The 12,500-nt window shown below is 35.6% G+C and overlaps 1 protein-coding gene across 1 annotated transcript in view; it reads right to left on the reverse strand.

Annotated features, from left to right (window-relative positions):
- The window catches only part of LOC125278596 (MAM domain-containing glycosylphosphatidylinositol anchor protein 2-like), a 188,478-nt gene that overhangs the window by 19,800 nt on the left and 156,178 nt on the right, over positions 1 to 12,500 (reverse strand). The window contains exon 11 of the mRNA XM_048207883.1: positions 7,234 to 7,411. Within this exon, the coding sequence (XP_048063840.1) occupies positions 7,234 to 7,411 (178 nt within the window). The remainder of the gene's footprint in view (positions 1 to 7,233; positions 7,412 to 12,500) is intronic.

The raw sequence follows: 12,500 nt of genomic DNA on the forward strand, positions 1-12,500 counted from the left end.
TCAGCTTCACCTCAAAACTTTGTTAACGCCGAGTGATTCATGAAATGTTTTTGCCTACTGAAAGAATTGATTTTAATGCACTCGATTAAACGCGCTAATCACAAATCATCTCAAAGCAAAGTGTCACAGAAGAATATTGGCCACGAAATGCTATTTGAGAGAGTTTATCGGAAAAAAAAAACGACACAAACAAAACGTCTCCTACAGAAACCTGTCAACACAATTAAACCAGACAGTATGCTTTATGTAAATGTGGAAATCATGTGTCCATCGGCACAGCATAAATTAATGCCCTGCTGAACGATATTCAATAAAGACAGCATCAAACGCTTCCAGCTGCAGCATCCACACACTCGACACTCAAACTTGATGTTCTTCCTCAGTATTTCTCTCTTGTTTTCCAGTACAAATATCTAATCATTCTTAAATACACACATATAAAAAAACATCTGTTGCATGCTGTAAATAAACACAGAAACTGATTTTAACAAACAAACCAACATGGCTTTACAGCAATGCTTTTATGATCATTTCTGATCATTTGAAAGCACAAATGAGAATTATTTAACAAATTCGAGCTGTAGTAGAGCTGCACGATTAATCATTAAAAGATCGCAATATTGATACAAACACACACCTGACCTTATTCCTAAATGGCAGTGATTCGGCTCTATGTTTATTAAAGCTTAGACAAGTCTGATTACAGCGAACATTCAGATCTGATCCAGAGAGAGCCGTTTTCATGAAACAGATTCACAAACAGTCTTTTCAATCACACAGAATCATTATTTCTGTCTTACAATCATTCAGATGATCACAGAAGTACTGAGATAAAAGTTTATAGTTTGGATATAAACACTGATGTCTACGGTAGAGATCAAAATAGAGTAAACCACCTTCTGAATGAAACTTGACGCTTCAAATAAATATTGTATCAATTGCATCATTATGCCAGTAGGTGGCGACAGGTGACTGTTAAAAAAATCATTCACATTCACTCACTTCGGAGCGTTATGAATCTTTTGTGTCGAATCAGCGGTTCGGAGCGCCAAAGTCACGTGATTTCAGCAGTTTGGCGGTTTGATACGCGATCCGAATCATGATTCGACACAAAAGATTCATAACGCTCCGAAGCTTCATGAAGCTGTGTTTTGAAATCAGCCATCACTATATATACTGTTATTATGTCATAATATGTAGTTTTCGAGTTTTTAAAGTGAGAATGTACTGGTTTAAAGCTCAAATCTGTGGTTTATTGATAAAGATAGCGCCCATTTGAAAATTTGATCTGACGTTCTCAGAGTTGTTATGTTTAAAGGTGCCCTAGAACCAGTTTTTACAAGATGTAATATAAGTCTAAGGTGTCCCCTGATTGTGTCTGTGAAGTTTCAGCTAAAAATACCCCATAGATTTTTTTTAATTAATTTTTTTAACTGCCTATTTTGGGGCATCATTAACTATGCACCGATTCAGGCTGCGGCCCCTTTAAATCACGCGCTCCCTGCCCCCCAAGCTCTCGACTATAATACAGTGCATTTACAAAGTTCACACAGCTAATATAACCCTCAAATGGATCTTTACAAAGTGTTCGTCATGCATACTGCATGCATGCGTCGGATTATGCGAGTATAGTTTTTATTTGGATGTTTACATTTGATTTTACGTTTGATAGTGCTCCGTGGCTAAAGGTAACATTACACACTGTTGGAGAGAGCTGTAAAGAATGAAGTTGTGTTTATGAATTATACAGACTGCAAGTGTTTAAAAATGATTTTACCAAGGACCCAAGTCTGAACTTCACATACTTGATATTGAGTAGATATTGGTACCTACTGATTCATCCAGTAATGAAACAAGTGAAGTCTTTATGAGTGAGTCATTGAATCATTCATTCAAGAGATTAGTTCAAAAATACTGATTCATCCAGTAATGAAACAAGTCTTTACGAGTGAGTCATTGAATCATTCACTCAAACGATTTTAAAAATCTTTATATTTTTTAAAATAGACTGCAGCAATTAGCATTTTGTCAGAACTGCTAATAAATTGCATGTTATTTTGTTTAGTTGTCTGTTCAGAATTGTGATCCCTATTTTAAAGAAAAAATCGTGATTCTCAGTTTATCCTGAATCGTGCAGCTCTGAATGCTTTCTTTCACTTACTTTGGTATTATTTTAGTATCATCTTCATACTTTAGAAACAATGGGACAGATTATTTTAAACATTTACTCACAGTGCAGCCTGCTAGACATTCATTATAAGAGTATCTACAGCAAATGCGTGTCCGATTGCTTATACATAGAGACTACCTTTGAAAAGAAATAAATTATTGATCAAGGACGCATTCAAATGATAAAAAGTGACAGTAAAGACATTTATAATGTTACAAAAGATTCTATTTCAAATAAATGCTGTTCATAAAAGTATCCTGAAAAATAAAATATATGACGGTTTCCACAAAAATATGACTGTTTTCAATCATAAATGTTTCTTGAGCAGCAAATCATCATATTAGAATGATTTCTGAAGGATCATGTGACACTGAAGACTGGAGTAATGATGCTGAAAATTCAGCTTTGATCACAGGAATAAATTACACTTTACTATATATTCACATAGAAAACAGCTGTTTTATATTGTAAAATTATTTCACAATTTTTTACTGTAGTTTTGATCAAATGAATGCAGTCTTTGTGAGCATGAAGTGACTTTTCAAGAACATTAACATTAAAATATATATACATATATATATATATATATATATATATATATATATATATATATATATATCGCCGTTAAAACAGTTGTCTGTGGTAAATGCTGTACACCATCAATAGATCAAAAACAACCTGGAATATTAATTTTATAGCCGACGGCTAAAATCCCTTTGTTTATATTTCCATTATTGTCTGGATAACAGTAAACGCAGCATCACAGTAATGTGACAAAGAGCAGATCACAATCATCGCTTTATATCGACAGATAAAAGCTTTAAGATAAAGCATCAAACACAAATGGACATTACGAAATCGATTTAGCACACATTCAATAGGCGGGAAACATCCTGGAGGAAGCTTTTCATGAGCTTTTTTGTGTCAGAGTGACAAAAATACGAGCATTAGAGGATTAAAACCCATCAAACAATATTCATCTGAACATTTGTGATCCACACCACAATAATAAACGCTGCCAGTCGGTTCACAGGATGGATGAATCATTTCTGAGAAATTCCAAATAATGTGTCTACTCTTACGGCGACATTATCATATCATCATTCAGGAATAAAACAGATCCTTCCTGGAGTGGATGGGCTCTTTTGTCTTGAGCTTTTTCAGTGCGTGAGTCGAGAAATCAGAACAAATTGAAATGCCACCTCCTCCTCGTCTGTGCCATTGTGTTTGAGACAGAAAATATGAAAAGAGGTTCATCGTCTCCATTATGAGACGTAGATTTTAAAGGGCTGTTTAGCTGCTGAGAAAATCTACATGTTCCAGATCAGTTTTCTTAAGTGCATCAAGAGCCATATTATGCTCGTTTAAAGACTTGATGTTGTTTTTGTGCTCTACTAGAGCAGGTTTTCCTGCTTGAATGTTGATTATTTTCCTCATATTCTCCATTGTTGCAGCTCCTCTCTTCTCAGTCTGTCCGTAACGCTCTGTTTAGTTCCTGTCTCTATGAAGCCCCTCCTTCTGAGAAGCACACTGTGCTCTGATTGGTCAGCTGGAGCAGCAACCACATAGCAACACCCTATCAACCACCCGAGTACCTTAGCAACTGCATAGCAACACCTTAGCAACCACCTTGTGTACACTATCAACCACACAGCAGCATCCTAGCAAACAATCTGAGTAACCTAGCAACCGCATAGCAATACCCTAGCAACCACTCAGAATACTTTAGCAACCAAATGGCAACACCCTGGCAACCATCCTGAGTACCCTAACAACCACATAGAAACACCCTAACAACAATCCAAAGTACCATAGCAACTGCATATCAACACCCTAGCAACCTCCCTGAGTACCCTAGCAACTACATAGCAACACCATAGCAACCACCCTGAGTACCTAAACAACCACATAGACACACCCTAACAACAACCCAGATTACCCTAGCAACCACTAGGCAACACCCTAGCAGCCACCCTGAGTACCCTAGCAACTACATAGCAACACCCCTAGCAACCACCCCGAGTACCTAAGCAACCGCATATCAACACCCTAGCAACCATCCTGAGTACCCTAGCAACCACATAGAAACACCCTAACAACCACCCAGAATACTCTAGCAACCGCAAGGCAACACCTTAGCAACAATCCTGAGTACCATAGCAACCACATAGCAACACCCTAGCAACCACCCTGAGTACCCTGGCAACCACTAGGCAACACCCTAGCAACCACCCCAAGCAGTGTGTTGTGATTAGTGTAACCGCCAGTTTCAACACACTACTAACTCAACCAGGCCCTGCCTCTTTATTCTGCGTATAAATGATTTAAATGAGGAATATTGTGAAGATTTAGGTGTTTCAGAAACCCTGACACTGATATAGAGAATAATAATAAGCTTTTTCATGCTCAAACAGCAACATTACATTACTAAAGACAGATGAACATGCATGAAAATCCTGTGTAACATTAGATGGCTTCCAACAGTCACATAAAACATCCGTTTTAAAGCATTATTTGATTATCGGCCACTTTATAAACTCCCAGGCCAGACTAATCAGGCGTAATGCAGAGACCAAAGTCACGTAGATGTTGTTTATCTCCGTTAAGCCAGAGTCGGCCCCACCAAACAATATTCCATCCGCTTTCATGTTTCAATATGTTTAATAGATTAAAGATTAACATGTAACCTCATTTCAGACCTTCTTGAGTCGGGCACGCAACAAAAGCAAACGCTGAAAGCACACAGAGACACGCCGCTGCTCTTCATTAAACTCTCTGGCCTCGATGCCGCGGACGGGAATTCAGTAACGTTCAGAGTCTGTTTACTTGAGCGGAAATAATAATATGCAAGCTCTGGAACTCAGCTGTATGCATGCAAACTGTTGTGATTTTAACCCTTGATCCCTTACAATTCAACAGACATGTTCATGAACTCTGTGTAATCATCCATCATAATTCTCTCATGCTCTGAAAAGAACTTCAGGATTTACTTGGAAATGTTTTCACTAGTAAATTACACAAATAATTACACAGAAACAGCAATGCCCAGATGGATATCTCTGGATAGAAGTGTCATGGAAACATGAGGGTGAGCTCAAACACAAATCACCTTCACCACTTCCTAGCCACACCCTAGCAACCATTGTCGAGCACCCTAGCAACCCAAACCCAAAGAGGGATATCTTCCAATCCGAGCGTCGTAGAAGCATGTGGTTTGCTTGATATCATCTATACTGGGGGCAGCCTTTGTAGTATCATCATATCAGGCAGATGACAAGCCACACCCTAGCAACCAAACAGAGTACCCTAGCAACCATATGACAAGACCTGTATCTCTGCATCAGAACATCATAGAGACATAGGGGTTGGCTCAGTTAAGTCATATTAGTAAACAGGATTTTCTAACATGCTAGTCATGCTAACAGTTAATAGCTACATGTTAAACATGTCAAAAACGTTAACTAAAACATACTAACAACGTGTTAGAACCATGGTAATAATGTTAGCATCATAATAGCAACATTCTAATTGTATTAGCATCTTATTAAAAACATGCATACAGCATGCTGATCATGTAAGCATCTTGCTTTGCATCATGTTAAAAACATGTTAATTTTGTTAGCATCATGCTAACAAAATGCTAATAATGTTAGTAGCATGCTTATTGTGTTAACACCATGCTAATGGTGTTAGCTTCTTGTTTAACATCATGCTAACACAATGTTATTTGTGTTAACATCTTGTTAATTGTGCTAACATCATGCTAGCTAATTGTGTTAATGTCATGCTAACAACATGCTAATCATGCTAACATCTTGCTTAGCATTGATGCTACCTACATGCTAATCACATTAGCATCTTCCTTAGCCTAAAGCTAACAACATGTTAATAGTGTTGGCATCATGTTAACAACATGCTAATTGTGTTAAGATCATGCTCGCTAATATTGTTAACGTCGTGCTAACAAAATGCTAATCATGTTAGCATAATGCTAGAAACATGTTAATCATGTTAACATCTTGCTTAGAATCATGCTAACAACATGCTAATTGTGTTAGCATCATGCTAGCAAAATGCTAATTGTGTTATCATAAAGCTAACAACATGCTAATCATGTTAGCATCATGCTAGAAACATGTTAATCATGTTAATATCTTGCTTAGAATCATGCTAACAATATGTTAATCATGTTAGCATCATGCTAATAACATGCTCAGAATATCGTAGGAATATGGAGTGACGTTCTTTGACACCAGGCAGCGCAGGAAGCAGTGTAGTTGCACACAGCAAGAGCCACTCACATTTTACAATTACAACTCTGAAAAATCTTCTTTTTCTTCTTCTTTTTTTTTTTTTTTTTTTTACAGTGTAGTAGTTTAGGGAAATAACGAAATTCATCATTTGCTTTTGCATCATCCAAACGTTTTCTTTTTGTTCTGAATTGATCTTCAAGAGCGACAGCGCAGATGAATTATTAACCACCAGCCGAAACATAAAACAATCTAACTAAACCTCCAAACGAGCAGATCACAAACACTCAACTCTCATCAGGTCATCACTTTCAACGCTAAACTATTTTCACCTCATTATTGAACTTTTAAACATTAGGAAATTACTACTTTTATTCATCAAGGATTCATTAAATTGACCAAAAGTGACAGTAAAGACTTTTATAATGTTACAAAAGATTCTATTTCAAATAAATGCTGTTCTTTTGAACTTTCTATTCATCAAAGAATCCTGAAAAATAAACAATATGATGCTTTCCACATAATTTTTTCAAGTTTTCAACATTGATAATAATCGTAAATGTTTCTTGAGCATCAAATCATCATATCAGAATGATTTCTGAAGGATCATGTGACACTGAAGACTGGAGTAATGATGCTGAAAATTCAGGAATAAATTACATTTTACTATATATTAACATAGAAAACAGCTGATTTACATTGTAAAAATATTTCACAATTTTTACTGTATTTTTGAATAGAATTGTATCAACTGAATTCTAGTAAATATGTCATGAACTTGTTTTAGTTCAACTATAGTCATGCGTGACGTACCGCTGTACGTGACGATCCTGGTGGTTGAATCTCCCTCTCCGAAGCGTGTGATCGGTGTGAGTCGGACCACGTAGGCCTCGGGTCTGATGAGCTCCGTCAGGTTGTGTGTGATCAGTTCTCCCTTCTGGATGTTTCCCTCCACGGGAATCTCCTGCTCCCACCAGCGCTGCTGCCCCGTCTGAAGGAGAAATCAGGCTTACATCAGCTTTACAGGGAAAATAAATTACTTGCATTTCCTGTCAGGGTGTTAAAGAGGACCAATTATGCCCTTTTACTGTCTTGATGCTGTTTTTGTGCTCTACTAGAACAAGTTTTCCTGCTTGAATGTTGATTATTTTCCTCATATTCTCCATTGTTACAGCTCCTCTCTTCCCAGTCTGTCAGTAACGCCAAAGAGTTTAGAACACAAGAGGCGACACTTTGATATTTTTTGGGTAACAGCCACTAGATGGCGCTCCGGTAGCGCGGCTGCCATTATGGGGTGAAAATACTAACTGTACCATTGAATCCTTCACATCTTACACACCCAAAACCGACGAATTTCACTGCCAAATAAGAAGCGCATTAGAACAGTTTTTTAAAATTAAGTCAGCAGTAAATTGTATGATCCTACAGTAAATGTTGTATTGTCTTATATACGTTTTATTTTACCAGTTGTGGAATCCAACCATTCATCCATCTGACGTAACATAGCCTACTTTATTGAGTATTTCCATTTTATGCAACTTTACACATTTATTAATAGTAAATTAATAATTAATTTCAGACCTAGTGGAGTAATAGTAATAATATCTAGGTCTGAATTGAAATATAAATTGTATGTTTTAATGGATCACGCTACAAACATAATGATCTTATAATACATGATGCATTGCTGTGTCCGTTATCCCATAATTCACACTTTTGGACACTTTTGCTTTAACACACATTAGACAACACTGCTAAATCAAGCTGTTATATTCATATATTTATTGTCCAACATTCCCAATTTTTCTGATGCATGTCCTTAATTTAATTTCATATGTTGGTAATAATTCAGCCTTTTAAAGAATTTTCACCCAAACTGACTGGGTTTCTAAAGAGCAAAGGTTTTGTAAAAAAAGTGGAAGACTTAAACACAAAGAGTGTAAAATAAACTGTTAAAAGGATTTGATGATCACTAGTGATAGTATTTTATTCTGTGTTGTTGTATTTCAGCTTTAATGGACGTTTTGTTTTAACAAAGCAGCTGATATTGCCATAGAAACTAGTGTGGAACGTTCTATTGAGTGGATATTCTTTGGTAACGCTCTGTTTAGTTCCTGTCTCTATGAAGCCCCTCCTTCTGAAAAGCACAATGTGCTCTGATTGGTCGACTGGAGCAGTGTGTTGTGATTGGTCAAGCGCTTAGAGCTTGTCAGGCCCTGCCCCTTCATTCTGCTTATGCCTTGGGTTCACACATTTAATGCTAGAAACTTCACCAGTTTGAGCTGGAGCCGTGCGACTGACGCCACCAGGCTTTGAACTGAAGCTGAAGCTGCTGGGTTACTGTGAGGAAACAGCTGTAGTAAACTTTGACTCACTGGTAAATTGGAAAGTGCTGTTTTGTTACTGGTAATCGCTGGCATTATTCACCGGCGGCCCTCTGAGTCACTTACCAGGATGTTTCCCTGACAGGAATGAGAATTAACCGAATAAGAGAGTGTTTGAGTTCGCCGCAGTCACGGACAGATGGATTCATTAAGCGCCAAACTCACCGTTCCTCCACTAAATACCAGTTCAGTCAAATTATGGTTTGCAATTTTGGGCAGGTTTTCAAATACACATTATTAGAATGTCTTCATAAAAACGACCAGCTGTAAACAGTGTGAGGTTTGGACAGAATTATTCATGAGACGCTTTATTTCTCACGTTCACACTGACAAAGATTGATATAATATATGTAATATATATCTATATATATATATATATATATATATATATATATATATATATATATATATATATCATGTTTTGGTTTACATTTTTTAATTGATTTAGCTGAAGCTTTTATCCAAAGCAACTTGCATTGTATTCAAGGTTTACATTTATCAGTTTCCCTGGGAATCGAACCCTTGACCTCAGGACCTTGGTGTTGTTAGCGCCATGATCTATTCTGTGATATAGGAAAATGAATGCTAGTTGTTCTCATTGGCAGTCGCTGCATCATGTTGCTGCGTTTGGTCACCTGACCTCAAACTGCCAAATCTCAGTGAAAATGAAAGACCTCCAGATCACTTTGACAGAGCAAACGCTGTCAGTGTGAATGCACCTTCGGTTTTTCTCACACTCTCATCTTCGTGAATTCGCATGTGCTTCATGCAACCTCTCAAGCAGATTTCCTGAGATCTGATCAAAGGAGGAACGCGAGCGAGATGTAGAAGTAATCAAAGTGCTGGTTCTCCTGCGGTGGAGCCTGATGTGTAATGAGTGTGTGCTGCTGATCACCAGAGTCACACAGGAGACACGCGAGAGACCAAATGAGTCAAGAATGCACTAGAAAATAAAACGGAAAAAAAAAATGCAATTGAAATAAATAAAATTAGTAATTTAATAAAAAATAATTTTATAAAATAAAATAGTAAAATAAAATAACTCATGAAAACATGAGTAATGAAAGCAAAATAAAATTATATACATAAGTAGATAAGTAAAATGAAATAAATTAAAATGAGTAATTTTATTTTAAAATAAAATAAAATTACTTACGAAGATGAGTAAGAAAGCAAAATACAATTAAATAAGTAGATAACATAAAATATAATTATGCAAAATACAATTAAAACAGAATGCAAAATATATATATATATATATATATATAAGTAAATAAAATAATGAATTAAAATAAAATATGGGTAATTTTATTGTAAAATAAAATAAAATAAAAATCATGAACAAATGCATGCATTTAGGATCCCCTGGAAATAGTACATTATAGGCACCATTGGCATAATATTTCCAACATTAAACAAAACAAAGCAAAACAAAAAACAAAAAGCAAAACAAAACAAAACAAACAAAAAGCAAAACAAAGCAAAACAAAAAAATCAAAGCAAAACAAACAAAAAGCAAAACAAAGCAAAACAAAAAATCAAAACAAAACAAAACAAAACAAAAATAAACAAAAAACAAAAAGTAGGGATGCACCGATACCATTTTTTTAAGGACAGAGTACGAGTACCGATATTTTTTTCTGGTACTCGCTGATAGCAATACTGCTGCCTATACATTTATTAATTTCTATTTTTTTTTTTTAAATCTGTGCATCCCTAATAAAAAGCAAAGTAAAGCAAAACAAGCAAAACAAGCAAAAAAACTAAAAACTTAAACAAAACAAAACAAAACAAAATGAAACAAGCAAAAAGCAAAGCAAAAGCAAAGCAAAACAAAACAACAAACAAAGCAAAACAAAAAATCAAAGCAAAGCAAAACAAAACAAAAACCACAAAACAAAGCAAAGCAAAACAAAACAAAAAGCAAAAACAAAAAAACAAAACAAAAAACAAAACAAAACAAAACAAAACAAAACAAAACAAAACAAAACAAAAACCACAAAACAAAGCAAAGCAAAACAAAACAAAAAACAAAGCAAAACAAAAAATCAAAGCAAAGCAAAACAAAACAAAAACCACAAAACAAAGCAAAGCAAAACAAAACAAAAAGCAAAAACAAAAAACAAAACAAAAAGCAAAACAAAACAAAACAAAACAAAACAAAACAAAACAAAACAAAACAAAACAAAACAAAACAAAAACCACAAAACAAAGCACAGCAAAACAAAACAAAACAAAACAAAACAAAACAAAACAAAACAAAAAGCAAAACAAAACAAAAACCACAAAACAAAGCAAAGCAAAACAAAACAAAAAGCAAAAAGTAGGGATGCACTGATACCATTTTTTTTAAGGACAGAGTACGAGTACCGATATTTTTTTCTGCTACTCGCCGATAGCAATACCGCTGCCTATAAATGTATTCATTTGTATTTTTTTTTAAATCTGTGCATCAACAAAAATATATGCCCTAACAAAAAGCAAAGTAAAGCAAAACAAGCAAAACAAGCAAAAAACTAAAAACTCAAACAAAACAAAACAAAACAAAATGAAACAAGACAAAACAAAAAGCAAAGCAAAGCAAAACAAAAAGCAAAACAAAAGCAAAAAACAACAACAACAAAGCAAAGCAAAACAAACTAAAAACAAAAAAACCAAACAAAACAAAACAAAGCAAATAAAAACAACAACAAAGCAAAGCGAAACAAAACAAAAATTAAATAATCTTAAAAGCTAGATGCATACATTGAGGATTCAGTGGAACTAGTGCACTATATAGCAACCTTAGCATGATATTTCCAACATATGATGAAGACATGAATAAAGCATGCAAAATAAATAAATAATTTTGCAGGCAGTACTAACCTAAAAGCCATGCACAGATGCCTAAACTGAAGATCCACTAGAAATAGTACACTATATGACAACCTTAGCATACTATTTTCAGCATGCAATGATTTGAGACACGTTAACTGTAATCTCACATGACGTGATATAGAAAGAATAGTTAGTGGATTGGGATTCGGCTCAGGCGAGGCAAAAGAACAAGCGAAGAACAACTGGTCATTGTCACATTCAGTCTCTGAACTGAAGCTTCATCTGGGATTCACGACGGCCTCGATCACAGAAGATCATCCGTTATGAAGCTGTGAAACCCACAGGCCTTCAGTGTTAATTCAAAGCCGAGCCGAGGCTGAGATCATCACGACTGAAGCCGGCTAAAAATAGCAGCGCTGACTTCTGCTCGACGCGCATCCGGGGCTCCGGGGCCGTGATTTATTTACCAAGGAACTCTCGCTTTCCTGCTTCTTATTCACTCATGTACAGTCAGACCGCTTCAGCAGGGGACGGAGTTACATCGTACATCATACAGCTGGAGAAACATCCGTCTTAGTGTGCTCCGTGTGGAATCTTAGAGTACTGGAGTAAAGATTCCTGTGCATTTACTCACAGCCGTAGACATGTTTCATTTTCTTATGAGTGATATGAACATTGTTTTACTTATACTTACCTAAAAGTAAAACTAGAAGAAAAAACTTAAAATAAAAAATCTGTGTTATTTTAGTTTTATTTCAGTTTTCATGTTAAATTCACTTTAATTTTTAGTAATTTCATTATGTGTTTCTGTTTTATTATGTGTTTTGTTATTTGTATGTACAGTATACACACACACACACTATATATATACACACACAT

This window comes from Megalobrama amblycephala, linkage group LG11 (assembly GCF_018812025.1).
Source record: "Megalobrama amblycephala isolate DHTTF-2021 linkage group LG11, ASM1881202v1, whole genome shotgun sequence".
Lineage (NCBI taxonomy): Eukaryota > Metazoa > Chordata > Actinopteri > Cypriniformes > Xenocyprididae > Megalobrama > Megalobrama amblycephala.